We start from the raw sequence: 27,205 nt of genomic DNA, 5'->3' as shown, positions 1-27,205 counted from the left end.
GGCTCTCGTTGGGTTGTGGTCTGTAAGAAACTAGATCAAATGGCTCTTTTATTGTTAAAGGTTGCAGACCCCTGCTCTAGGAGAACGATTGGTAAGAAAGTGAAGAGGATTTTTGATACTGAGATTTCAAAGAGAAAAGAAACGTTCACAGCCAGTGCAAACAGAGTAAAATGCTCTCATCATTTCAATAAATCCTCAATTGTTCATCTCGTGTTGTCATCTGCATTCTTTGACCAAATTTCATGTAGTGAGCAAACCCCGTTTCTGACAGGAGTATTCTGATCAGAGAAGACAGAGTGAAAGGAGTGGCTGGTGTTTGACCTCCACCACAGAGTCCAGACAGTCCCACCACAGTCTGCTCTCCTTAGCCGACGGTTAAGCCCCTTTGTGTCCCTCTGTTTGTTCAGCCCCCCCCACAACACACAGCAGCATAAAAGAGGAACCCCGCGACAACAGACTGAAAGAATATTAGAAGGAACTGAGAGCAGACATGAACAGAAAACCAGACTATGAGCAGTTTAAGAAAATTCTATAAATTTAAATGAAAACTTTTAAGAACATTCAAACCCAAAAAATCTATTTTTTCAAACAAAGTTTTAACTGCTGTTAAGTGTAAATAAAAAAATGTTGCAATACTTTATTAGCTGATGAAATGACAAACATCAAAATGAAGCACTCTGGTCCACATTTAACAATAAACGTGTTTTACTTCTTTAAATTCTCATATTTTGGAGCTTTCGTTAGACAAACGAGGCGTTTCTATCCATTTTTTTTAAGTCTATGGGTTAGCTGCTCCAGAAAATGTACTTTACTGTTTGTTGGTGGTTTGCATATGTGAGCAGTTTGAAGGCACAATGTTGGAATAGAAAGCGAACAAAGTCATGAAAACCACCTGAACGCCAGACGCAGATCTTCCAAATGACTCCAGAGCTGCTATGATTGGTCAATTCTCTCAGCCTTTGTGGTTCTGCTGCAGCTCAACCGTCCACAAAAGGTGTGTTGACCTGGTTTAATTCCCCTTGCTCTCATTGAAAAGCACAGAGGTTCTGATTCTGTTCTTGGTGTATTACTGTAAATGTAATAAAACTGGAATTTGAAGGGTTGAATCAGAACCACCAGTCCGAAGCAAACTAAATAAAATCAAGAAGTTCTTGTCTTCTGATCGCAAACTGGTTCTGATCTGGTGCAGTTCTAAGCCTGATGGGTCAGTCACTTCTGCTGGTTCGTATGGGTTAGCGGCATCATGGCGGGCAGGCATCGTGTGCGCCGACGGCCAGGTGAAGTTGGTAGGTGTGGTCATGGGACATCAGCAGGCTGTAAAAGTTCTCTCCTCCTCGCAGAAAGCCGTGCTCTCTGCCCCCCCAGGACATGGGGCTATCCGCAAACCCGTGAACAGTCAGCACCGCCCAGGACCGGACCTGCTCCAGGTGACACCTACAAGACAGGAGAGTCACACACCGAGCCCACTCCCACCATGCTTTGAATGTGTGCGATCAGCTGACCTGAGCTGACCAATGAGGCGCTGGATGTCCTGCGGCAGCAGCATGCCGCTCACGCACGCGCTCAGAGCGCAGTCAGTCTGAGTTTTTGGTTCCGGACAGATCAGCGTGGACAGGAAGCTGTTGGATGAGTTCTCACTGAAACCCAGAAATGGACGCGTCACATGACCACGCTGTGCGATGAGGTCACAACAACAGGTCATACCAGCTGATGCCAGCCTCCACCGCACCCAACCACTGCAGGAAGCTGTGAGGGTCACATGACTCAGGGACAGGGAAGGACAGATTGGTCAGGCTGCGGACGCTGACCTCAGGTTGGTGCTCTGACCAATCACAGCAAGACAGAAGGGGATCCAGAGAAGCCCCGCCCCCTGCAGGACAGAGAATGACACAGGTTGGTCTCATATAGACGAAGTCACTTACCTGGAATATGGAGTCACTCACCTGGATGATGCGACAACAGGAAGTCAGTTTGTAGTGGAAGGCGGGACTTCAGACCCTCAAGAAGTCTGAGGTAACGGCGCTCTCCAGGAGCCATGCAGCTGTCCGTCAGGTTCACAGTTACCACTGCAGTTCACACAGGAGCACAGAACAAAGATCTAATGAAGGTCTTCCTTCATGTTGTTACTGGTTTCTTCTGTTCTTATAAACACGTGGATACGTTCTAAATAAAGATAAAAAGATCTGCACATGTACAGATCAGAGGTGAGTGTCAAATGTTCATCGTTCCCAGTGATGTTTGTCATTTCTACTTCCTGTTCCTTCATTGCTGCAGGTGTTTACTTCCTGTTTTGTTTTATAGCAGGTGTTCCAGTAATCTTTCGTTTGTCTCTTTCCTGTCCTCTCAAGCTACATTCACACCGCGCTCGGCAACGTTCGTTCAAGCGACAGGAACCTGGTGGCAGACAAGATGGTGGCTGAAAATCATTAGCTGAAAGGAAGTCCAGAACCAGAACATCAACACCCCCACGCCCCGCACATTTCAGTCAAAAAAAACAACTCTTACAGTCAGAGACCCTAACAGATACATTTTCATTTTTTTAAGCTTTGAACCATTAACACTTGACGTATTTCTGTCAAAACCTACAAAGCTCTTCTTTACTTGGGAACACTCCATGCATCGTAATGGTGCATGCGTGTCATATCCTAAGTCACGTGATGGTGGTCTAATGGTGCGGACCAGTCGCAATCTTACAGGTCATCAAGTCGCAAGCCCCCATACCGATCTTGCAGGCCGAACACATTTGGCACCTACACCGGCTAATGATATTCAGCAGCTATCTTGTCTGCCCCCAGGTCCTCTTGGTTTAAGATGCTTCTTCCTATTAAAAAAAGTCTACGTTAACGAGTGTTTCAAACTCTTGCGTTCACGCGTCGCCACTCAAATTTCTATTAAAGTTTCAACAACAATTTTTGGGCTCTAGATACAAAACATGCGTTGAAAGTTAAACCAGTACAAACTTTGACCAAACCGGAACTCAGATTTGGGAGTGACATAAGTATAGCATCCCTTTTAAGTAATGGAAGTGGCAACTGTTTGTAAAATTGATCATGGCGAAGAAATTAATAATTGCGGTTTGTGCCCGAGCAGAATGATATAACACCAAGTCTTTCATTCACTGGAATAAAGTTGTGAATTACTTGCTGCCTGGAGCAAGACTTGAGAGATTTGCACCGCTTTGACATTTTGTACAAAGCCTCTTCCAAATCTCAGTGCCAGAATGCGCCAATAAACAAAAGAAAAAGAAGAGGCCTCTCCCTGCTGGCCCAGTGTGAATCCACTGTGCTAAAGCAGAGATGATGGGCAACTCCAGGCCTCAAGGGCTGGTGTGTTTGCATGATTTCTAGATATCAACCTCTCCACTGTCCCATTTCGTTTGCTCAGTACAGGGACTAAACTAAAAAAAGTTTTTTGACACCAACTTTGTTGTGAACAAGAGCTTTAGAAAGTGACAAATTTGTGCATAACAAACCAAATCTGCTGCGGCGTCTGTGGTTAAACTTCGATGGTTTCCCCTCAAAGCCCAGCAGCTCAAAGGAGTCCTTGTCCAGGGACAGGGTCAAGATACCTGAGGACAGACAAGATCATGTGATCCAGGAACAGATCAAAAGGGTGACCATGGGGATCTCCACAACAATCAAGAAGGGATGCTTTTTACCGTTGGGCATCAGGGAGATGCAGTTATCCTCGTCGATGTGAGTCTGGTAGGACAAACCGTACACGCTGCCTGTAGTAGGTAGGAACAGGTGAGTCATGTGACCAGATGAGAACAGGTGTCAGAAATGTTAGGTGAAGCTTTGTTACCGTTGTAGACAGCACTCCGCAGGAAGTCTTCATTCAGCAGCTTGTAGATGGGCAGCTTTTTAATCAGGTAAAAACTGCTGAAGGACTTCAACACTTTGTCCAGATGGGAGGGGGCGGAGCTACAATCAGGCAGCAGCAGAGACACCTGCACAGGTAAAAGAAGCAGTAGATCCTAGCTGTTTTAGAAATAACTTTTTTAAAATGAAGATGGAACAGCCAATCAGCAGTCTCCATTACGAAACATGGCAGAATATATTCTGCTTAGAAAACTCAGGAATATTTGACTCCATTCTGCGTTTAGAAGCATGTAGGACCATCAAAATGTGCTGCCTTCAGGAGCACAGCAATATACCATTACATGCTTCCTTCGGGAACAGGAATGTATCTCTCTATGTTGCCTTCAGGGACACAGAAGATGCATTATTCTGATTCTTAAGGCACGTGCGAACGTGAAGCGTTTACTCTTTGGAGCTCAGAACTTCTTTAGCCCAGGTTTATAGTCTGCCTTTGTTGTGGACCTGCTCACCTTGTAGTTGAAATGCATTTGCTCCACTTGCGCGCTGACCCGGTTCTTCTGGTTTTGGAAGCTGGACCGCTCGCAGACCAGCAGGTTTCGAGGACATCTGCTAAGGTCCTGCATCCTGACGGAGTTCCTGAGTGAACTCAGATTCAGGGGCAGGTTTTAGTTTAAAGTTTACAGTGAGAGAGGCGACCGGAAGAGACCAGACACATGTTGGAGGTTTGGTCCGCACTGCGCAGCCGCAATGGAATGGGCCCTCCTGTTCGCCGTAGTCATGTGATCAGACCCGGAAACGGACAGAGCAGCACGCTGTTGACTTCTACAGCACCAGAACCAGGTGGTACGGTGAAGGTGGGCTTCTCTCATCACGCATCTTCAGCGGGATTACTCTGCGTGGGCATGGAGGAGGTCACGTGCGTTCCTGGACAGTTTGATGACGCTGAGGAGGACAGGTGAGGTTCTTGTTCGGTTCTGTTTTTTTCTCATTCTGTTACTGTTAGCCTTAAGGGAAAAGTTCGAGTCCACATGTCAGAAAAAAAGTTCCTATGGGTCCAACCCGAATACTGGTTGGAATCAGGGAAAGTTTGCTGGTTCTGAGCGGTCCAGCAAACATCCATGCTCTAGAATAAGGTGAATCAGTTTTAATAGGGTTTAGTCAGAACCTGGATGAGTCAAGATAGCTCCTTAATGTATAATCTGGGTCAGAACAAAAGTCCTGCCTATAAAAACTTAAACCATGAGCAGAACCGTGTCTTCTGTCAGGTTGATCCGTTCTTCTGCCTGGTTCTGTGACCCAATCGCACATAACAGCCTAAGTTTTCAGAAGATCCAAAATCATCAGTATTTCATGAACAATTGATTCCTGGTTTGGGTCTTGCAAGAATTTGAAACTTTATGGTCCATCAGTACAGAATGATGCTTTCCCTGTCACCATGGTAACCAGATGAGGAAAATATAGGCTCACTTCTTCTGGTATTTGGATCCAAGTTTCTCCTTAGCTATGCCAGTCTGACATTCAGCTTTTACTGTATTTTTCTAACTATTCTGACCAATAACAAACTGACAAAGCTACTCAGTTTTGTGGTAGATTAGGATTTTGAATACCATTTGAACATAAAAAAAATGTTGTCACCAGTAGGAGGCCATGTTTGCAACCATTTTTGACTAAAACAGAATAACCATAATTAATCATAAACAAGTCATTTCATTCACTTATATTTGGTTTATGTCTTTAAAATAAAACCTTGTTATTATTATCATTATTTTTATTTCATTTTATTTATTTGTGTGTCTGTTCTTTCCTGAGGGCTGCACGGTGGCGCAGTGGTTAGCGCTCTTGCCTCACAGCGAGAAGGCCCCGGTTCGACTCCCAGCTGGGATCTTTCTGTGTGGAGTTTGCATGTTCTCCCCGTGCATGCGTGGGTTTTCACCGGGGACTCCGGCTTCCTCCCACCGTCCAAAAACATGCTTCATAGGTTAATTGGTGACTCTAAATTGCCCCTAGGTGTGAATGTGAGAGTGGATAGGTGATTGAGGCCCTGCAACAGACTGGCGACCTGTCCAGGGTGGACCCCGCCTTCGCCCATCAGCAGCCAGGATAGGCTCCGGCAGCCCCGCGACCCCGAAAGGGAGGAAGCGGTCAAGAAGATGGATGGATGGATGTTCTTTCCTGTTTTGTTTCCCTTTTTTGTTTGGTCATTCTGCCTCAGCAATCTGTTCTGTCACAAATTTCAGTCGTGCACGTTCGTGTACTAGCGTGCAGTGGGGGTGGTGCATTCTCCTCCCTGTTGGTCCTCTCTCAATCTACCTTTTTCTGTTTCCCTGCAGGGACCAATCAGAGGCTTCAGTGCAGCCAACCCTCATCGATGATGTCACTGCGCAGCAGGTGGACAGTGATGAGGAGGAGGATGAAGATGATGAAGAGGACTGGGCGTGGTATTCTGCTGCAGATCTGACCAGCAGATTAAACCGGAGCGGCCTCAACTCCCAGGTTCTGATCCAGATGATTGAATGTTGTTACTATGTAAAACCAGAACTGGGGTTGATTGGGTCGTGACCATTTTTTGTCAAAGAGGTCACATCAGGGTCATCTCCTAGAAACTGTAGTGTTCAGAATGATTGATCACTGATCCTTTTGTTTCTCTGTCTGTTGCTGCCCTCAGGCAAACAGACAGAACCCGTCCAATAAGATGATCTCGTCCTCGACCCCGTCTGACAAAGCTTTGAGGAAATATGAACACAAAATCAACCTAGGTACACACACGTCCACACTCACATACACAAGCCGAAGCTGTGGATGGTTCGGATCTTCCTGTGTGACATGATGTGACCTTAAAAACATCTTCTCCTCTGTGAGGTCATCCAGTTTAGTTCCCGAAGATCTTCTGTAAATGATGCTGCTGTTTTAGAGTAATCTGTTTTCCTCCTGCAGATAAACTGAACTATGCAGACTCTGTGATCAATAAAGTCACTGTCATGCAGAGGCAGAAAGAAGCCGACACGTAAGCTGAACCCTTCTGATGCCGGCGTCGTCGTAGTTCTGTGACTGGTTCCTCTAACGCTCTGATGGCTGTTGTCCACAGGTACAGAGTAAAGGACAAATCGGACCGAGCTACTGTGGAGCAGGTGAGACAGGAAAGAGGAAGCTATTAATTTGAAAAGACCTGGAGAATCAGTTTATTTAATCACAGTTATAGAGTGTCTGACTTTACACACCCTGTTTTGTCTGAGGAATTCAAAGGCCTCAATCGTTAAGGTCTCTTTTGATTTGTGTGTATATGAGACTCAAAGCAAATACCTGTTTAATATAAGTTTAATCATTTTCAAGAAAAAAAACATGAAAAAAATACTGTCAGGGGTTGATAATGATACACTTTTTTTGGTCACAAATTCAAAAGTCTCTTATGTAAATTATAGAATTTTAACAAATTTAAACACGGATGAGTGTTTGGAAACCAAAAACAACTGCTGACCTTCACTGACGAAAACAAACCCCTTCAGCATCTTGATCAGTCCAGCAGATGATTTCCGCTTATATGAAGCTTTCTATCTCTGCAGGTTTTAGATCCACGAACTCGAATGATTCTCTTCAAGATGTTGAGTCGAGGAATCATCTCTGAGATCTACGGCTGCATTAGCACAGGAAAGGAGGTCAGGTGATCAATATTCTTCACACATGATCAATATTAGCTTTTAGGTAGTTCTCAGTCGGGCTTATAGTGAAGCTCTGTCCATAGAATCCATACTAGGAGTCCTCTGGGTTGAGTTTAGAGGAGGTTCTTGTCGTTTTTCAGGCCAACGTCTACCACGCCATCACGTCGTCAGGAGAAAGCAGAGCCATCAAGATCTACAAGACGTCTATCCTGCTCTTCAAGGATCGGGACAAATATGTCAGCGGGGAGTTCAGGTGGGTGTAGCCCAGATGCCTCGGTTCACTTCCTGTTGCCTCTAAGACAAACGCAGACATCTTCTGTTCCTGTGGGGCTTTGCAGGTTCCGCCACGGCTACTGTAAAGGGAACCCCAGGAAGATGGTGAGAACGTGGGCAGAGAAAGAAATGAGGAACCTCATCAGGTTAGATCATTAAAGCAAATAGTTTCTGATTAATAGACCCTTATAATACATACTGAAATAGAACCAGAATCTACTATATGTAAGGTACTGAAAAGATTCTACTTGTTGCTTTAAGACCACAGTAGAACCCGGAGGTTTATGTGTTCTAGGTTGCAGATGGCCGGAATCCCAAGTCCAGAACCGCTGCTGCTCAGAAGTCATGTTCTGCTGATGGGCTTCATTGGAAAGGACAACATGTAAGACCATGTTGGCGAAGTCTGTGGCTGAGAAAGCAGTCTGCTGATGAGGTTCTGTTCTGACGGCTAGGCCAGCTCCTCTGCTGAAGAACGCGGCGCTGTCGGAGTCTAAGGCCCGGGAGCTGTACCTGCAGGTGGTCCAGAACATGAGAAAGATGTTCCAGGAGGCCCGGCTGGTCCACGCGGACCTCAGCGAGTTCAACATGCTGTAAGAGGACAGCAGCAAGAAGACTTGGTTTGTGGAATGGTTCTGAGGTTCTGACCTGTGTGCAGGTACCACGACGGCGATGCCTACATCATTGACGTGTCGCAGTCGGTGGAGCACGACCACCCGCATGCTCTTGAGTTTCTCCGGAAAGACTGCAGCAACGTCAACGGTGAGACTCTGATCCGACCTGGACGGATAAGGAACCAAACGGAGGTTCTGCTCTGATCTGGGTCAGCCTGTCTGTTTTTACAGAGTTCTTTGTGAAGCACGGTGTCGCCGCCATGACAGTTCGCGAGCTGTTTGACTTCATAACCGATCCGTCCATCACCTCCCAGAACATGGACCGGTACCTGGAGAAGGTGAGGGCGCCCCGCAGTGCTTATTAACCAACAAAACACACGTGAATGTGACACTCTGCTGTCTGTGGGGGAGCAGGCAATGGAGATGGCGGCTGAGCGGACCTCAGAGCAGCGATCGGACCAGAACCGTGTGGATGAGGAGGTGAGGATGCAGCAGACGGGTACCGACCTTGCCTTTTAGGCCTGAATTCTGACCTGGGGCCCCCCTGCAGGTGTTCAAGAGGGCCTACATCCCACGCACGCTGACGGAGGTCAGCCACTACGAGCGCGACGTGGAGATGATGAGGGCGGCGCTGGACGAGCCATCTGCTGGATCGCAGAATGACCAGGTAAGGACCGCCAGAACCCAAACCTGCTGAGGTAGATGAGGGTGCTGATGAAGATGCTGTGTCCAGGTTCTGTACCAGACGCTGACTGGGCTGAAGAAGGATCTGTCCGGCGTCCAGACGGTACTTTTTTTTTTTTTCTTCTCTTGACTCGTCGCTTCAGGCAGTCCGTGATGTCCAGAAATGTTCCACCAGGTTCCTGCGCTGCTGGAGGACGAGCACTCTTCATCAGAGGAAGAGGAGGAAGAAGAAGAGGAGGATGAGGAGGCAGAAGAGAAGTCTGAGGAAACCCCAATGGACAAGAAGGTGTTTAAAGTGAAGGAATGAATGGATGAAGAGGAGAGGAAAGAAAGACTGACCTGTGTGTTCTTGCAGGAGAGGAAGAAGATGGTGAAGGAGGCTCAGAGAGAGAAGAGGAAGAACAAAGTGCCAAAGCATGTGAAGAAGAGGAGGGACAAGGTGGCCAAGATAAAGAAAGGCAAATGAGTCTGAACCAAACCAGCCCACCTGTCCTGGACCGACCCAGCTGTACGTGCACGCCTGCGGGTCAGCTGACTGGAAGTGTGATGCTTTAAAGACTGAAATAACACTTTCAGTGTTCCAGTGCGATGTTTCAGCTGGTTCTCCAGCTTGAACGGGTCAGGACTGTTCTCTAGATCAGAACGGGATGATTAATGCAAAAAACTGCATTTATTAAAAATATTGTGTTAAAGGAATACGAGACGTTTTCCATTGAAAAATAATAGAGCTGCTTGATTAAAAACATTAGAAAATATCACATTGCCTGATCCCCAACAGACAAATGACTAAACTAAGAAAAGTGATCACAGCTGTGCCTCAGTGACTGACAGCATCTTTCTATACAGTATTTCTGCTTTATCTTTTGAAGTGTATTTACTTCAGCATGTCTGGTCCCTGGAGGGGAGGTGTTGTGGTGGTTCTGCAGGTGACAAGTCTTGGGAGAAGTGACAACTGACAGTCCTTTTGTCTGCCTTCATGTACATCTAATAAACTGGAGACATTTTCTTTCTGTTTAAAGACCTCCTGGTTCTGTATTAAAGTTCCACTCCAATCATTTTTGATCTATTGTAAAATCGTTCCCAGTGGTATTTTAATTGTGATTATGCTGGTTGTTTTAATCCCTAAATCAAAAAACTGGTGTTCTTTTCTAGGAGATTGTTCTGCAGAACAAGATTTTAGTAGAAATTTCCCTCTGAGTTGTGACTGTTGTGCGGAAGTAAGCCTCCACTGATATCCCATCATCCCTTTGTTTACTCACTCTCCTGCTACCGCAGGCCCTCACAACCCCGACCTAACATTGCTAGTGCAACAAAAATGGTGAGGAACATTGAAGCTATCCAGCTGTACAGTTGAGAGCCAGATGCCAGACGAGGAAAACAAAGACCTACATTGATCTTTTCGTCTGCAGGTGGATGCATAATATACTGCTCGCAAAAATTAAAGGAACGCTTTTTTTTTTTATTGGGCCTGGCATGAATTGAATTAAACCTATCTGATAATATTCTTGTTGATTAATCAGCTGAGGGCCTCGTTCATCAATTTCAGCTGTATTGATGTTCATGGAATTAACAACAGGTGCACTTCAGTGGCAACAATTAGAAAACCCTCCAAACAGGACTGGTGTTACATGTGGAGGTCATTTCAAGTTTCTCCCTCTTGATCTTTTTTGGCTGGTTTTCCACTCGTGCTGATTTTGGCTTGATAATTATCTCTACTGGCAGTATGAGGCGATTCCTTAACTCTACAGAAGTTGCACATGTTGTCCAACTTCTCCAGGATGGCACATCCACACGTGCTGTAGCAAGAAGGTTTAATGTGTCTCCCAGCACAATCTCCAGAACATGGAGGAGATTTCAGGAGACTGGTGGTTATTCTGGGAGAGCTGGACAGGGCCGTAGAAGGTCCTCAACCCCTCAGCAGGACCCATACCTGCTCCTTTGTGCAAGGCGGAACAGGCTGAGCACTGCTCGTGCCCTACAGAATGACCTCCAGAGGGCCACTGGTGTGAATGTCTCTACCCAAACAATCAGGAACAGACTTCATGAAGGTGGCCTGAGGGCCCCACGTCCTGTAGTGGGCCCTGTGCTCACTGCCCAGCACCGTGGAGCTCCACTGGCATTTGCTCAAGAACACCAGAATTGGCAAGTCCGCCACTGGCGCCCTGTACTTTTCACAGACGAGAGCAGGTTCACCCTGAGCACCTGTGATAGACGTGAAAGAGTCTGGAGAAGACAAGGAGAACGTTATGCTGCCTCCAACGTGGTTCAACATGACAGGTTTGGTGGTGGGTCAGTGATGGTCTGGGGAGGCATATCCATGGAGGGACGCACAGACCTCTACTGCCTAGGAAATGGTGCTCTGACTGCCATAAGGTATCCAGATGAAATCCTTGAACCCATTATCAGACCCTACACTGGTGCAGTAGGTCCTGGTTTCCTCCTAAAGAACGACAATGCCCGGCCTCACATGGCAAGAGTATGCAGGCAGTACCTGGAGGATGAAGGAATTGAAACAATTGAATGGCCTTCACGATCCCCTGACTTAAACCCAATAGAACATCTCTGGGACATTATGTTTGGGTCCATTAGGCGCCGCCAGGTTGATCCTCAAACTGTACAACAGCTCAGGGATGCCCTCACACAGATCTGGGAGGAAATGCCATAAGACACCATCCGTCGTCTCATTAGGAGCATGCCCCGACATTGTCAAGCATACATACAAGCTAGTGGGGGCCAAAAAAGATACTGAAAAGCATTTTGAGTTGCAGAAATTAAGTTTTGAAAAAAAAATGGACTAGCCTGCCACATTTTCATTTCACTCTGATTTTATGGTGTCTACACAATTGAGCCTCTGTAGGCTGCAAACTTTTATTTCCATTAAAAGACTTGGCGTCCTTTTGTTCCTAAGACACTGCCCTGTCGTTATTTGTATATCCAACTTCATATTGAGATCTGATGTATCTAATGTGTTTCTTTAAAGTGCTCCTTTAATTTTTGTGAGCAGTGTATATAGATATGTCACACAGTATATGTAACAAAGAAATATATACAATATTCTACATAAATTAAAAAAAATGCCAGCAGGTTTATAATAGTAAAACGACAACATTCAACTGAAAATTATTTTTAAATTTATAAGGCTAAGAAAGATGAAAGGGTTTAACCCCTTCTTTTGCACAGGAGGAAACAGAGAGTAAATAATGTCTGATTTGGTCAAATAACTCAAATTATATATTTTCATTTAACCCTAAACATGGGTTTTTCAAGTCAAAAAAGAAATGGGATTAAATCTGAGTCATAAAAATTGAAGATAATTGAATACGTGAACAGGTCTAACGTATTTATATTTCTTCAAACTTTACAAAACGTAAAGTTATTATTTTTAGAGTAATCTAGCATGAGCAGGCAAAAAGTACTATAAAAAAGTTGAATCCAATTTTTTTTTTTAACCAAAGACACTGCTACAGGAAGTTACCGTTGGCTTTGAATCATTGACTGTAAAAATAAACGTTTATTTTTCTTATAAAGTCAATAAAATATTAAGGGGAAAAAACTACTACAGGAAGTGACGTCCTGCAGCGGGAGGAAACGAAGTTGAAACCCGGAAGTGAGCGTCTCGGAAGCGGTTGCAGGTCAGTTTATTAATTTATTTGTTTGTTTGTTTAGCGGTGAGTTTAATGTCGCGTATTTCATAAACATACAGTGGAGATTCGTGGTAATTAAAACTGTTAAATTCAGTACACGAGTTGAGAGACTCAGAGCTGTAACTATGTTTAAATGACTCTGTTCCAGAAGACGAACAGTAATTGAGTAAAGATCAGCTGATGAATGAATGGAGACACAATTACCTTCATAAGATGGGGACGTGCAGAAAACATTCCTGCTATGACGCAATCACAAAGAGAGGGTCGACAGTATAAGGAGATGAAAAGTTATCAGTGTCATAGTGGAAATGCAGACTTTAAAACTGTTGTGAAAGTGGATGGAGAGCAGTGAAGAATACACCAGCAGGAACAGCAGCTTTACACTGGCAACGTATTAGGTTAGGGAAGGATTAGGTATTAAGTAGGTAAGTAAGAGCAGGTAACACCAGATAGCTAAAGGAAAGACTTGGTTTCATCAGGAAACAGCAAGCAGGAAGCATTTCGGGATTTATTTGACACAAGCAGGTGACATTACATGACATCAGGTAGTAGAGAAAAAGATCAAGGTCAAAATTTCAGATCAAATGTGAATGTATCATTTTTGGCTTCCATGAAATAAACATAAAAGTTATTATTAACCTACATACTATACCTGGAAAATGTCATTTTCACGCATCAAAATTTTCTTCATCCTAACTTTTTTTTTTGCTTGTAATAATTAGAATCTTACTTATTTATCATTTCAGTAAATACGTTTAAAAAAGTGTTTTAAAAAAGCTATAAATACATATGCAAGTTGTCTGTCTTTGAACATTTTCAATTTATTGTCATGTATGTTTTATATTACATATGTATCCGGCATTCTCATTGTTATTGTGCTAATTGTTTTTATGCTTGTTGCATTTTGCACATTAATAATGATAATTTTTTTAAAAAAGGGTCAAGGAACCAAGAAACATCAGGGAACCACAAAAATGTTTGATCAGAAAAGTTGGTTTACATAAAAAAAATACTGATGTCAGGCCAAAGCTGAAAAAAATTTGGAACACCAGGAAATAATTTGTACATTTCAGGCAACAGCAAGAATTTTCAGGCAATATCAAGTTAAGTATTGTTGTTATGTCATAAGAAAAAGGAAATTACAAATACTTGAAGGTAACAGTTTGAAACATCAGGAAATTTGTGGTAAAATGAGAACATTTTCTTTTTAAACAACTGTAAATAAAGTTATAGTTTATCTTTTATTATTTGAAAAGTGATGAGACAATGATAAGTGTACAACATGGACCCTGAGAACCTTTTCCTTTTTGTAACTGAGTGTCAGTTTAGTCTACTTCTTATCAGTTGATCTCCATGATAATCCTTAGTGACTTTAAAATTGAGGACAGCCACCAGTATATATGGAGGAATCTGTTCCAGTCTTCTCTAGCAATAGAATATCTGTTCTGTATCACCCCGGTTGCCATGACAGCAAGATATAAAATGCCATGCCCCATTCAGCAGCAGGGTAGGCTCCAGCAACACCATGACCCCGGTTGGGAATGAACTGAGTCCAGAAGATGGATGGAATTTGTATGCAGAGCAAAGATGAATGTAAAATGATTCTGCTGATCTATGAGCTGCTCTCATGAATCACTGCTCCATTGATTACTTTGACCGTCTCCACCTCCAGGGCCTCTGGGTCTCTAAGGCCATCATGGCTGACGTCTGGCAGAGCTCTATGGACCATGCCGTTGCCGTGGCGAGGAAAGCTGGGGAGGTAAGGTATTGATAAGGTATTGAACGTGGTTGCTAATGAATGGCTATGGAATGACTGACAGTAGCTGGTGCTGCTGGGCAGAACTTGCATTTTAAGAGTAAAACTGTTAATATGCAAATTAAAATTTAAAAGTGTAGATCTGCTTCAGTGAAGATTTATTTCAAAGTTTAGTCCAAGACCAGATGCTCCTAATAGTGTTTTAACAGTTCTGTTCTGAAGCTCAGAGTGGTTCATTGTGACAGTTCTGTTCAGAAGTCCAGAGTTCTCCTGCTTTTTCTTCTAATTATTACTACTGGACTTCAGGCTGCCACACTTTTTGTTTGTAAATCATTAGATTAAAATACATTTTTTTTCTCCGTGGCCTTCAAAACACAGTTCTGAGTTAACTTAATTTAAGTTTTGTTTTAACTTTATTTTTACTACTTTTTTGGATTTTTGGTCTTCATTGTTTATTTTTAACTCCATACTGTATTTTTTTTCTTTTTATTCTAAACTTAAGTTTCTACTTGTAACTTATTTAGCCATATTTCACCACTTGAATCTTTCTTTGGTTTTATACTGCTCCATAAATAAAGAGGGACAGGATGTTTCTGTGGATTCCTGTACAGGAAGCTGTCAAAACACATTTCTAATTTTACATCAGTGACTTGATTCTGTGTTTTGGTTCTGGCTGTGATAGATGGTGCGAGGGGCCCTGAAGGATGACAGAACCGTGATGACGAAGAGTTCTGCCGTGGATCTGGTGACCCAGACAGACCAGAAGGTGGAGCAGCTCATCATCCAATCAGTGAAGGAGAAGTTCCCCACACACAGGTACCAGTACATCATGCAGCCAAAGCAAAGCTGTCGGGAGGCTTCAGAGATCAGTCATTTAGGTGCTCCAGCTGCTTTTATGCTCTTATGCTTTTATTTTGAAATGCGTGGTTCTAATCTGATTTTGATGGAATTGAGTCTTAGCCAGAAAATGGATCAGCTGTAATGTTAAACTCAAAAAAAACATTTTAAAGTAACTCAGTTTGTTTAACAAATCTGAAAGTTTAAAGTTAGTCTCCAAGGTAACGAGTTACAATGGTTTGTTGCTTTAACTAAACTTTCAGTCTAAACAGATTCTAAGGTGTGTGTGTGTCAGGTTCATAGGGGAGGAGTCTGTTGCTGCAGGTGAGTCCTGTAACCTGACTGATGACCCAACCTGGATCATTGACCCCATTGATGGAACCACTAACTTTGTTCATGCGTAGGTCATTTTCTCCTAATATTTTTTTCTGTATTGCGCTCTTTATTTTCTATTCTTTTCACTGTCTCGTGTTCACAAGATTTCTATGTTCTCTTCATGTTTTCATCCTGTTCTGATCACTTTTTCTTCGCATTTACTTTGCGCTCATCAAGTTATTCTTATATTTTCATAATTTCTTCTGTTTGTGTTTTCTTCATGTCTTCAAAAAATTCTCAATTTTCTTTGTACATCATTTGTGTTCTATTAATTTCTCTTTTCTTTTCATTTTTTGTTCATGTTCCTTTCATATTATTTATGTGTTCCGGGTCTTGACCCGTCTGTACGGAGGAAATAACTTTAAACCTTTAACCTTTGCTCTGACTTGTAGGTTTCCATTTGTTGCGGTCTCTATCGGCTTCTCCGTCAACAAACAGGTGAGGTTCATCTCTCTTTTAGTGAATGAGGGAAGAATAGTTCTCCTTGTCCATTAGAACCAGAACCAACCATGATCTGGTTCTAAATTTACCTGATTTAGTTCATAAACACCTGACACGCTCTGGATAACCAGATCCAGACTGCATATGCATCATAGTTGTGAAGGGGCTTCTGGTTCTGGTGTGATCCATAAAGATCTAAAGAACCACCCTGAACTGTCACTGATGAGAACTCATAGAACTTCCAGACTTCTGGGTGCTCCATACTGTCCTAGTTCTGGTTGGTCCATCCCAAAGTACCAGAAGTCTAACATGAGAGCTGTGGATCCGTCCTCAGCTGCTCCACACTGCCCCCTCTGGTCATGTTGGTGAAGGCTGTGGTCTCACCTGTACAGGTGGAGTTTGGCGTGGTCTACAGTTGCCTGGAGGACAAAATGTTCACCGCACGGCGGGGGAGGGGGGCTTTCTGCAATGGTGAGCCCCTGCAGGTTTCTGAACAGACAGGTGAGCCGAGCATCCATGAGAAATCAAAGTCGGTCTGAAGGCGAGACCCACAGCAGCGCCGTCTTCTTCAGACATCCACCAGGCCATTGTTGCTACGGAGTTCGGCTCCAGCAGAGACCCGACAGCCGTGGATCACATCTTCCGCAGCCTCAGGAACATCCTGTGCCTGCCTGTTCACGGGTAACCCTGCGGCCACCTCCCATCGCCCTGCTGCGCCCAGACGCTCTCGTGACTCACCTCACCTGTGTGTTCAGGGTGCGAGGTGCCGGCACCGCCGCCATAAACATGTGTCTGGTGGCCTCGGGCTGTGCGGAGGCGTACTACGAGATCGGGATTCACGTGTGGGACGTAGCTGCCGGCTCCCTGATTGTATCTGAGGCGGGCGGGGTCCTGCTGGATGTGGACGGTAAGAGGATCAGGGGCTGTGAGGCAGATAAGTCTGTGTCAGAATGAACGACTGGAGTTGGGATGTCCTCCTTTCTGCTCATTCTAGTTCCACGCTGAAAAAAGGTTCAACCAACATGCGTCTCTGTTAATATGACCTGCTTGTGTTCTTAATTAGAGTACACGTCCCCCATCCCAGAACCAATGACAGGGTTCATGCTCTCTGAAAAACAAAAGCTTTATCCTGCAGACTCACAACTCCAAAATGGTTGAATGTCACTAAACACATTAAACACGGCCAACAGAGTTAATTACTCTGAGGAGAAAGTAAAGAGGAGGAAGGCTGCAGGATATAAAGGTCAAGAAAAACTGGAACCAAACTCTGACTTTATGCCTATGTGCTGCACATGCAGAAAACTTATTACATTTAATATCTATAAGTATGATGGTGCCGCACAATGGAGACACAGATTCGTGATTTTTTAAACATTTTTTATCAACTTCATCTGTCACTGCAGTCATGCTGATGCTTGGAGGCTCCGTTTCATTTTGTATTCAATCCTCTGAGAATTTCTTTGGAGGATTACAGACGCAAACAGAATGAACAGAAGCAGGACAATCTTGCACGTCAAAAACCTCCTAAAGAAGCAGAAAGACGCAAAATATTCTGCATTTTAACAATAAGAAAAGAATTTATGAAGAATTTTTTTGTTTAACATTGTGCAGTTTTTGAGTTTCAGTTTAATTAAGATTCTATAGTCCTATCTATGTGAAAGAGACCTTACAAAGGCAAAGTTCTAGACCAAAACACCAGAAAGTCAATTATGAGAGAAAAAGTCCCCATGATCTTTAAAATGATCCGTTTGGTCGGCCTGCACAGACCTGGCCCTCCCTGTTGACGTCTGACTGGTCTGTGTTTAGGAGGAGACGTGGACCTGATGTCCAGGAGGATCGTGGCCGCCAACAACCGGACAATTGCAGAGAGGATCGTCAAAGAGATCGAGTCCTTCACCCTGCAGAGAGACGACGCTCCGCTTCAGAGCTGATGGCGTCCATGCATGCCGAGTCATTAAATTTTCTGTCAAGTGATGTGTGTGGTTCTTTTGAGTCCAGAATCAGAACATGTCTACAGGATGACTCCAGTGAGCTTCTGGTACAAATGAGGAAATCTGCAAACAGGAAACTATATTTATTTGTTAAATAAACAGTTTAAATACAGAAACTTTTCTGACCAAACAAACATGCTGATGGGTCACATGACCCCGTCGCCTGGAGTGTTTGTTTCCTTAGTGTTGGTTAAGTAAGCTTCAATTAGCTGCTCAATGATGTTTTTTGCTCCCTAATGAGTTTTACATCTTTGCTCCTGTGGAAGCTAGAGGCTAATCAGAAGTTACTAGCTAAGGTTGTTCACACCCTCGATGATGTCATTGTCACCCAGCGGAGGGTTAATGGAGACGTCCTCCAGCTACTACTTAAGTATGTGCAGGGCGGGGCTTCAGCCGCGTCCGTGAAGAACACCGTTAGTCCCGAAGTGGAATGTGATTGGTCAACATCTGCAAAGAGGGAGAACATGAGCTGTGATTGGCTGAAGAGAGTAAAAAAAAATCTGGTAAACAACTTCCTGTACTGGCAACTGTAGGTGGTGGACAGTGGCAAAAGAAGAAGTAGCCCCTCCCTGCTTGTCCAGTGTGAACACCATGGGCTAAACACGTGTTGGTCTGACACCCTCCCCATTCACCCCAAGGAAAAGTCTTAGAGAAAAGGATTAACTCCTACTAATAATCATCCTGCTGCAGTCAGGATTCTGTCAAACAGAGCAGACCAATATGAACATCAGTTATCAAATTATTTTCAGAAACTTTGAAGATAAATGCGATTTTCTGTGGAACACTTTAAGCTGTTTTCTTATTCCCTACAATTATGTGACCTGATCTGTTAAAGCTATTTATGATGACAAAAAAAAAAACACTCCAAGAGTGCATCACTCACAAGGCGCAGACGATGTGTGTACAACGGCTCCGGCTCATCAGGCCTCACGGTCGGCACGGCAACGCGCCATCGCTGCAGCTCTGCAACCATCTCTGCTGGGCTGAAGAGGACTGCAGGGTCGCAACGGAAACGGTTGATCAGCTCCACCAGACGCTCCTTATAGTGTAATCTGTGGGAACCGGATTAGCACACAATGAAATGATGCATTTACATAGGACTGAGTTGAGCAAACAGGACCGGAACTACAATTTGACTGAGGGTTCTGGTCTTACTGGCAGTAACCTTGAAACCCCTGCGGTGATGGGCGTCCACACGGCTCCTCCCGTCTGCCGCCATCATCTCTGAGCTCCAACACCAAACATACAGCTGGAACACCAAGAATAAAAATCCTGAACCTTAAAGTCTCAAAATTTAAAGACCACTGGGAACAATTTAAATATCATGATGACGTTTTTAGCCAAAATAATTAAAAAAAAACTGGGTTTCTAGGACATAGTTTCTGCAGAGTGACAGAGGTCACTTCCCCTCCCTGTTGTTGCAGGGACCTTGAGGCCCGCTCATACTATTTTCTACATCAGCATAAGCTTCATTGTTTTTGTCTGCCCCTGATTCACAACAATTTAAGTAAAGAAATATTCAGAAATGCAATTTTAAGCTCTTTACATATGTTCTCCATCTCCAGAAAAGCCACAAGAACATGTTAAAAACACCAGAAAGAAGATATGCATCAGAGGTAACCATTGAGACAACCTACCTGTCTGAGTGTTGCCAGATGAGCTGCCACCGGCTGGTTTTATCCAGGCTGGAGTAATTCTGTAATGCTGGATGACATCACAGAGTCAGCACTGAGCGCACGGGAGACAGGCTCACCTGAAGTCTTAGCTGCTCCTCACCTGTAGCAGCAGGAGGAGACGGCTCACGCTCCAGTCTCTGAGGTGAAACAGGCAGTCTCTGGGGTGATGGGCATGAAGACCTTTGGCTCCACAGTCAGCAGAGAAACTGCAGGCCTGAAGACAGAACGAGAAACACATTTGCAAACATGAAACATGAAAGCATGCGCCACAAAACTTTGGAACCAGACCGTTTTCTTTCTGTTTCAACTTTTCTGAGACTCAGGCTTATTATGCTATGTTTCACACTGAAATCCAGAGAGTTTTGGAAATGAGTCCTCTGCTCTCCGTAGCATCAATCAGGCTGTTGGACCAGGAACCAGGAGCGTATCAAGGACTCACGGATCCTGCTGTGAAGGTCCTGGCACAGCCGCCACAGAACTGGTGCTGACACTGAGTGCAGGTGAAATGCAGGCAGCCTCCTCTGGCCAGGAGAAAGACGGAGCGGCAGCTGGGACATTCTGGGGACAGACGGACAAATGAGACTCTCAGCTCTGCTCTTACACCTTCTATTGTAGGTGAGCTCTGGTGTGTTTGTGAGCTCTAAAAAAAACAGATTGGGTGTCTGTGTACCGATGCTGTTGGGGATGGGGGTGGAGTTGTGATTGTCCAGCTGGTTCTGCTCCTGCCAAGCCTTGAACTGCTCACACGAGAGTCTTTGATGCTCGGGGGCCCACTGCAGGAGGAACAGAAAGGTCAGGTTCTGGTCTAAAGCTCTGGACCAGCTCACAGACAGGTGTGTCTTACAGGTGACCTGCACCGAGAGCAGGTGCTCTTCTCACAGCTGGGACAGTCCATCCGGAGGCGCTCCGCCTCGTGGAGAATCCCAAACGAACACTGGAACACACAACATCCTGTTAGGAACCTACAGTTTTCCTAAAAGATCCCTCCTTTCTTCATCATTTCCTTAATTCATCATTTAATCTCAACAAAAGGAAAGAAAGATTCAAACAGAAAAAGGAAGCTCCGCCTTTTGGACAGATTTTGTTTGATTGGACTAGACTCTGCTTTGAACAAAGGATGCCTCTGTGTTTATTCTGCTAAAGGAGAAAATGAAGGAAGCTCCGGACCTCCTTTCCTTTTCAGAGGAACCACTTCCAGGTCATTGCACTCTCTACTGTCCACGCCTCAGGCAGTCTTACATGGGCGCACCAGCAGAAGTTGGGCATCTCCCGAAGAGTTCGGTCTCTGAGTTTCCTCTGGAAGAGTTCATGGATGTCACCAGGCAAGTAGTGACGAATCTAACACAAAATAACCAAAGAAGGTGTAAACAGAGTTGAAAAACACAAATAACTGGGCGGGGTGTCTCGTCTGTGGTCCCCCACCTGTGTGTCCAGCAGGTTGAAGTAGTCCGTGGCCTCCTCCAGCCCTCCCTGGGCTCGAACCTCAGGCTTACCACACTGAGGACAGACCAAGTGGTCCACACTGCGCTCCTTAATGGCTACAGAGAAGAAGGCCTTGAAGCACGTCTGACATAGGAAGCAGGAACAGTGAGTCATGGTGATGATCTGGAAGTAGAGAGCATAAAAAATGTTAGCCAACGGCTGAATACATCCTGATTGGCCGACTTATAGGAGGCGTGTCTTACCTTGCTGAAGGACACCTGCTCATGACAGATGGGGCAGGTGTGAGTCAGGAACTTGAGCGCTGAGGAGAAGTCCTTGTTGAGCTGGACGGCTTCTAGAGCATCAGCAGAACTGAAACTCTGCCCCTGCAGGGTCATCAAAGCCAGGAAGACCGCCGCCTGCTCCGCTGGGAGCCGAGCTGCCAACTGAGAGACGGACACAACATTAAATACCTTTAAGTACAGTTGGTATTGAACATCAACTTTATCTGAACCTCAAACTGCTGACCCAGGACCGGGTCCTGCTCACCTTGCTGAAGTCTGCTCCAGAACCTGTAGTGGTGCTGTCATCAGCTGCTCCAAACTTGATCCTTGGAACTTGGAGGTCATCCGGATGATGTTTGCTGGATCCTTCTTCCAAAATCAGAGCTGCCATGGTCCTGCTGAGTGGCTCTACGAGAGTGTCACCTGTGGTCCAGAGACAACACAGTTGAACTCAAATCATATTTCATTTGATCCAACTGTGACTGAAAGGCTGAGAATACCAGATTTAGACCTTTAAAGAGTTAAAAGCTTTCCTCACTTTGGTCCTCTGGGCACAGATAAGTTATCTCTGGTACCTCCTGTTTGGAATTTTCTCTTTCGTCCTATGCAGAACCTATAAGTGCCGTTAGCACAGAATGCTGCAAATGGAAATTTGAGGAGTCAAACATTTCGAATGTTTCTGATGAGGTTGAGCTATTTTTTAAACTCCTTCACCATGACGCCGTCTGCCTGTGGATCCAACTTCAGAGTTTTCCTTTTCATTGAGCTTTCAGAGAATCTACAGTAATTTGATTTTCTGTTAAATTTGAGCACTTTTGTCAAACTTTATGAACTGTTGCATCAGCATTCTGACACACATTGACTGTATATGACTGAGTGGGCCCTCCCCTCTCACATTACAAACAGGAAGTACCCACAAGTTCCTAGAAGCCAAAATCCCATAGAGAAATAAACAGCTATTACTTTTACTATTACTAGGATATTTTTTCTGTAGAAAAAGTTATAAACTGCCCAATCAGATCCCTCATTAAGAGCATGTGGTCTCACGTCGAACATTCAAAACATTTGACAGATTCACCCGAGTCCACTTGAAGTGGTACAGGGGTGGGCTTCCAACAATGTCACTCCTGATTGGTCAGAGTGGTTGCTATAGAAAAGGTGACTCAGACCCATTTGGACCAATCAATGCTTTCTGACATCAAGTGGTTCCAACATTGCGACATCTGTGTCGCAAACAATGGTGACTGAATGGACTTCATTTTGTTGGAGCCGGAAGTAAACAGTTTTCTATAGCTGATGTCACACTCACTCAAAGACAAGTGCAAAGATTCTACAGTATTCAAACAGTTTCAGTGTCTGACAGGACAAATTTAGCTCTGATGTTCGAAGGAAGAATGAAAAAAAAGCTGGTAAATAGTGGAATGAGGCATGAGAATGAACACACACACACACCGGACTACATTTACTATAAAAAGGACATAAAGAATGCCTTGGCTCACCTGATGAAGAGGAACCTACGAACGGGTTAGTGCTGGAGGACAAAGGAGGGGCGCTGAAGTCGATTCCTTGCAGCTCTTCTACGTATGACGAACGCCCCCTCCCACTGTTCGGACCCCATTCATTGGCTGCATCAGGGGTAAGATTAGTCAGGTAGTAACCAGACCACAGATGATGGTTAAGTTTATGAGCTAAAAGACAGTTTACCTTTATGACCTCTCAGGTGGGAGGAGGGGGCGGGCAGCTGTATATTCAGGGGGGGAGATCTGGAGGAAACGTTTTGGATGCTGCAGAGGAAGCACAGCAACATCAGGTCACAGAGACAACATTTAAAACCAATTCCATTCGGTTGATTTTAGTGTGAACGGTATAGGAAAGACAAGAACAGAAACACTGGAACATCTGTGGTAAGATGAAAAAAGAAATGAATTAGTCTTTTCAGCCATTAATGGTCCAGAAAGAACACATTTAAAAATATCACTGGAGCTTCTAACATACAAGTTAGTGTTTGTAAAATGACATACATGCATGTGTAAAGAAGCAGCATGAACAGAGGAGAGGTCTAAAGCAATGGTCACAGACTGCTCTAATGTCAGACAATAGTTTCACTTACCGGCCTGTACAAAGCTAAAGTCCAATTATTTATTTATTTATTTAGCTTCCACTCTTTTTTTAAACTTTGAGGCTAAAGTTTATCTTTATTCTCTTTAAAAAAATATTTGCAGCTGGTCTAAACTTTATTTGTACACTACGTTTTTGAAATAGATTTTCTCCTAATCCATGAGAGTCAACGCAGAAGTAAAAAAAAATCAGACGCCAACTTCAGCCTCGTCTGACTTTTAAGGTCCAGAAAACTAAAATAAAAAAATAGATCACCAAAACTGGTATTTTTGTTTTAATAAAAAAATAAAGGTGAATCCACCATTTGAGAAACTTTATTAGCAGCATCTTCGTAACAATAGACAGTCGGTTGGTGAATCTTGAACTTTACCGTCTAAACTCCAGCAGGACTTGGCTGCTGCGATGAGGTCACCGTGCACGATAGAGAAAAGAAACAAAAAACAACTGACCTGGAAAGAGAGGGCAAAGCCTGACCTGGAGACAGATGCTCCCCTGGAGGGGGCGGGGCTTTAACAGGAGACAGGTGCACACCTGGAGAGGATGGAGTTTGGACAGCTGACAGATGTATGCTAGCAGGGATTGGAGCTTTAGCAGAAGACATGCGAATACTTGGAGAGGGGGTGGAGCTTCAGCTGCACTCAAGGTGAGGGCGGAGCTTGGACAGATAGACACACACACCTGCAATAGCAGCATACCTGCAGTAGATGGAGCTTGGACAGATGAGAATTGCACATTTGCGGTGGGCGGAGCTTTGACAGCTGACAGATGCACATCTGGAGGGGGCGGAGCTTGAACCGGACACCTGGTATAAAGGGGCGTATCTCTTTGAAAGACCTGTACCATCTCAGCCAGCAGTTCTGATAGGCTGGAAACACCCTGACGAAAGTGAAACAAGCAGTGACTTTAGAAAAGGAACTTTTTAATCAAACTCCTGCCTTCTGTAGTGGAACTACAAACAAAATGTCTAGAAAAAGAAGTAAATAGCCTCCTCCTCCAGTGAGCTACAGGACCCCTTGCTTGTGCTTACCCGAGTCCATCTGGTGAGCCCATCCAGACTGATGTTGCCCGAAGCATCAATGCAGGGACAGGACGGGTTGATTACCATGGAGGCAGACGGGCAAACGTAACAGCGAGGGCGGGACGCAGGATGGGTCACGTGTAACCAAACACACACTGGAATATTATATGTACTTCCTGCCAGAAGTGAGATCAGACTGAAATAAATCTGGACCTGAGCAGTCATCAGAACCACCAACAAATCAGACTAGAGGGGCTGACCTTCATATAAAACAGGAAGCGTGCCCGCCAGGAAGACTAGTTTTTTTGTGTCCTTGTTTGGGAAACCTACCAAAAGACGAAAATGAAAATTAGCAGTCTTTACCGACACAAGGTTTTACTGTACTGGTGTTGGTAAATAAGTACATACAATTTGAATAATCTATATTATCATTCATAGTCCATCAGCATACTGTTTGCATGTTTCTACCTGGGTTACCTGAAATTTTCATATAAGTTTGTAAAAATGAGAAAAAAAATGAGATTACACTCTTACAGTTCAAGATATATTGTTTATTTTTCTGCATTAAAAAGCTTGAATTAATTACAGCTCAGAGGTACATCTGAAAATGCTCGTGTAAAGGGACAGACTTAAAAAAAGTGGTAGGAAGAATGAAAAAATACAATAAACTCTTGATTCTTTATAGTACATCAACATGTATTTTTGTTTTTAAAAAGACCCTTTTATCCTAAGTGACTTACAGGTTTCCTTAAGATAAAAAAAAGTGGAGTTTAGAGTCTTTCTCAGGGTCGAACTGACCGTTGACTCTGGGTTTTAAACCAAACCAGCTCACTGACTGGAAGAAAGCTGCTGACTCCACTAAGCTGCTCAGGTTGGTTTGAACTAAGGGGTGAAAGTTTAAACCAAGATTGAATCTCAATGTTCACAAGAACATTCGGCAAAGGGAACCCATCAATGTCTGTCTGACGATCGTGTGGTACCTACAGTAGTAATCAGCGTACAAACACAGATCAGGAAACCGAGAGCGAGCCTCCTGAAGGTCCGCGAGAGTTTCAGCGGGATGAGAATACTGACACTGGGGAAAAAACCAAAAACACCTGTTAGCATTCAGATACAACCTTAAGGATATATTATCAAAGCAGAGATCGACATTTGTCTGACTGTTTCTACATCAACATTGGTTTGATTGTTTCTACAACAATGTCTGACTGTATCTAAATTCATGTTTGTCTGATTGTTTTTACATCAATTTCTTTCTGGTTGTTTCTGCATCAACCTCTGATTGCCTCAACAACTACATTTGTCAGACTGATTTTACATCAAATATGTCAATTTTTTACCTTGTGGTTTTTTCTGATTGTTTTTACATCAACTTCTGTCTGACTGTTTCAACAATATAAAAAACAGTCACCTTTAGTTTTACCTTAATTTTTGTCTGTTTAATCTCAATTTCTGTCTGACTATTTTAATATTGCTTCGTTTCTACACCAACTTTTAAAAAAACAAACAAAAAACATGGTTCTGCTTCAACTTCTTTCATTTTGTTTCTAACTTACTTTGTGTGACTTTTTCTACAACTTGTCTGACTGTACATCAATGTCTCTCAGACTGTTTTTATATTGACTTATCTGACTGTACATCAATTTAGTTCAGATTGTTTCTTTATCAACTTATATCTGACTGTTTTTACTTACATTTCTGTCAGACAGTTTTTATGTAAATTTCTATCTGCCTGTTTCAGCATTAACATGTCTTAATGCTTCAGAACTACTTAATGTAGGACTGTTTCTACATCAATATTCGACAGAGTATTTCTACATCAATATTTGTCTGTCTACATCAACTTCAGTCAGACTATTGCATCAACTTTTGTCAGACTGTTTTCCTACATCACTTTGTTACAGTGTATTTCCACTTAATCTTCAGTTTCTATCTTTGTGGTGATGTTGCTGGAGAGCCAGAGCTCAGTTCTCACCTCAGTCAGAGTCTGCAGCTCCGCCTTCCTTCGCACTCTCGGCATTTTCTTTCCTTTTCTTCAGTTTCGGTCCCTAGCTTCATGCTAACAGGGTCACCGCTCTTACTCTGTCACCTGACGGATCCTGGCCGCCTCTCTGCTGCCCCCTCCAGGACAGACCACGTATCTGCGTGTTTTGGATTTTAGAACAACCCGTTCGCACGGTAAAAATCATAAGCGGATCAATGGGAGATCCTGACTAAATTTAGGGTGAGAATGCGTAAAATCATACTAAAACTATTAGAAAAAGATGTATTTTCATTTCCACATTCATAGGTTCCACCTGGAAACGACGAGCAGACGATTTTCCCCTTAATATTTATGACGGAAATTTCCTTTCCATATTTTCGATGTTGTGAAAAAAGAACATTTATGCAGATAAACGACAAAAGAAAAGAGAAGAAAAAAAACCCCTCTGATATCTTCCCAGTTTCACCTGCTAAACTTCTCGTGTCACTCCTCACCTGCGATTTTTAACATTTTCTGGACGCTGATTCTGAGGCATTTTACCAGTAGATTTTACCAGGATAAAAATTTGTTTGTCTCCAAAAATAACCTGACAAAAGTTTCTGTGTTCCTACAAA

The 27,205-nt window shown here is 43.8% G+C and overlaps 4 protein-coding genes across 9 annotated transcripts; 2 read left to right on the top strand and 2 right to left on the bottom strand.

Annotated features, from left to right (window-relative positions):
* Positions 1–606: 606 nt before the first annotated feature.
* On the bottom strand, positions 607–4,473 carry rpp40 (ribonuclease P/MRP 40 subunit). The gene is made up of 8 exons (XM_024268858.1): positions 4,331–4,473; positions 3,805–3,949; positions 3,659–3,727; positions 3,473–3,568; positions 1,944–2,066; positions 1,705–1,870; positions 1,503–1,637; positions 607–1,434 (listed from the first exon to the last, which is right to left on the bottom strand). The coding sequence occupies exons 1-8, from the start codon at positions 4,442–4,444 to the stop codon at positions 1,242–1,244; spliced, it is 1,041 nt and encodes a 346-aa protein (XP_024124626.1). The 5' UTR covers positions 4,445–4,473; the 3' UTR covers positions 607–1,241.
* Positions 4,474–4,512: 39 nt separating this feature from the next.
* riok1 (RIO kinase 1 (yeast)) lies at positions 4,513–10,196 on the top strand. Its single transcript, XM_024268767.2, has 17 exons — positions 4,513–4,776; positions 6,152–6,314; positions 6,487–6,577; positions 6,756–6,825; positions 6,907–6,949; positions 7,382–7,474; positions 7,618–7,730; positions 7,816–7,896; positions 8,046–8,132; positions 8,203–8,340; positions 8,406–8,509; positions 8,593–8,699; positions 8,776–8,841; positions 8,912–9,028; positions 9,095–9,148; positions 9,221–9,331; positions 9,401–10,196. Exons 1-17 carry the CDS (start codon positions 4,535–4,537, stop codon positions 9,509–9,511), a joined length of 1,791 nt encoding a protein of 596 aa, XP_024124535.1. The 5' UTR covers positions 4,513–4,534; the 3' UTR covers positions 9,512–10,196.
* Positions 10,197–12,548: 2,352 nt separating this feature from the next.
* impa1 (inositol monophosphatase 1) lies at positions 12,549–18,072 on the top strand. Of its 5 annotated transcripts, none has more exons than XM_024268874.2 (10): positions 12,633–12,677; positions 14,190–14,282; positions 14,362–14,448; positions 15,128–15,261; positions 15,563–15,682; positions 16,050–16,095; positions 16,491–16,599; positions 16,671–16,779; positions 16,854–17,005; positions 17,905–18,072. In XM_024268874.2, exons 2-10 carry the CDS (start codon positions 14,253–14,255, stop codon positions 18,027–18,029), a joined length of 912 nt encoding a protein of 303 aa, XP_024124642.1. In that variant the 5' UTR covers positions 12,633–12,677; positions 14,190–14,252; the 3' UTR covers positions 18,030–18,072. The 5 variants fall into 5 exon arrangements, with proteins under 5 accessions (XP_024124648.1, XP_024124649.1, XP_024124642.1 ...); XM_024268879.2 differs by having other exon boundaries at positions 12,636–12,677; positions 15,578–15,682; XM_024268875.2 differs by having other exon boundaries at positions 12,637–12,677; positions 14,193–14,282.
* An 85-nt stretch (positions 18,073–18,157) lies between these two features.
* On the bottom strand, positions 18,158–27,096 carry LOC112144261 (E3 ubiquitin-protein ligase RNF31). 2 transcript variants are annotated; one of them, XM_024268699.2, is made up of 21 exons: positions 26,583–27,096; positions 25,592–25,682; positions 24,868–24,933; positions 24,617–24,783; positions 24,285–24,465; positions 24,039–24,120; positions 23,176–23,255; positions 22,971–23,096; positions 21,737–21,894; positions 21,451–21,633; positions 21,188–21,370; positions 21,005–21,103; positions 20,610–20,699; positions 20,436–20,538; positions 20,205–20,323; positions 19,866–19,979; positions 19,727–19,793; positions 19,245–19,338; positions 18,973–19,141; positions 18,760–18,787; positions 18,158–18,536 (listed from the first exon to the last, which is right to left on the bottom strand). In XM_024268699.2, the coding sequence occupies exons 1-21, from the start codon at positions 26,625–26,627 to the stop codon at positions 18,391–18,393; spliced, it is 2,391 nt and encodes a 796-aa protein (XP_024124467.1). In that variant the 5' UTR covers positions 26,628–27,096; the 3' UTR covers positions 18,158–18,390. The 2 variants fall into 2 exon arrangements, with proteins under 2 accessions (XP_024124467.1, XP_024124468.1); XM_024268700.2 differs by lacking the exon at positions 18,760–18,787 and having other exon boundaries at positions 26,583–27,093.
* Positions 27,097–27,205: the final 109 nt, after the last annotated feature.

This window comes from Oryzias melastigma, linkage group LG17 (genome assembly GCF_002922805.2).
Source record: "Oryzias melastigma strain HK-1 linkage group LG17, ASM292280v2, whole genome shotgun sequence".
Lineage (NCBI taxonomy): Eukaryota > Metazoa > Chordata > Actinopteri > Beloniformes > Adrianichthyidae > Oryzias > Oryzias melastigma.
This window is presented reverse-complemented; position numbering and strand designations above follow the sequence as displayed.

Excerpts from the sequence above, each read along its gene's own strand:
- rpp40 (XM_024268858.1), bottom strand. The coding sequence starts at position 4,444 with ATGCAGGACCTTAGCAGATGTCCTCGAAACCTGCTGGTCTGCGAGCGG. Across the intron at positions 3,569-3,658 it reads CATCTCCCTGATGCCCAACG|GTATCTTGACCCTGTCCCTG; the intron begins GTAAAAAGCATC and ends GTCTGTCCTCAG. Across the intron at positions 1,435-1,502 it reads CGCCTCATTGGTCAGCTCAG|GTGTCACCTGGAGCAGGTCC; the intron begins GTCAGCTGATCG and ends CCTGTCTTGTAG.
- riok1 (XM_024268767.2), top strand. The coding sequence starts at position 4,535 with ATGTTGGAGGTTTGGTCCGCACTGCGCAGCCGCAATGGAATGGGCCCT. Across the intron at positions 8,341-8,405 it reads CTCAGCGAGTTCAACATGCT|GTACCACGACGGCGATGCCT; the intron begins GTAAGAGGACAG and ends ACCTGTGTGCAG. Across the intron at positions 9,332-9,400 it reads AAACCCCAATGGACAAGAAG|GAGAGGAAGAAGATGGTGAA; the intron begins GTGTTTAAAGTG and ends GTGTTCTTGCAG.
- impa1 (XM_024268874.2), top strand. The coding sequence starts at position 14,253 with ATGGAATTTGTATGCAGAGCAAAGATGAAT. Across the intron at positions 15,262-15,562 it reads GAGAAGTTCCCCACACACAG|GTGTGTGTGTGTCAGGTTCA; the intron begins GTACCAGTACAT and ends ACAGATTCTAAG. Across the intron at positions 15,683-16,049 it reads ACCACTAACTTTGTTCATGC|GTTTCCATTTGTTGCGGTCT; the intron begins GTAGGTCATTTT and ends TCTGACTTGTAG.
- LOC112144261 (XM_024268699.2), bottom strand. The coding sequence starts at position 26,627 with ATGCCGAGAGTGCGAAGGAAGGCGGAGCTGCAGACTCTGACTGAG. Across the intron at positions 23,256-24,038 it reads GCTTTGCCCTCTCTTTCCAG|CATCCAAAACGTTTCCTCCA; the intron begins GTCAGTTGTTTT and ends CTTCCTCTGCAG. Across the intron at positions 19,794-19,865 it reads GTCTCCTCCTGCTGCTACAG|CATTACAGAATTACTCCAGC; the intron begins GTGAGGAGCAGC and ends GATGTCATCCAG.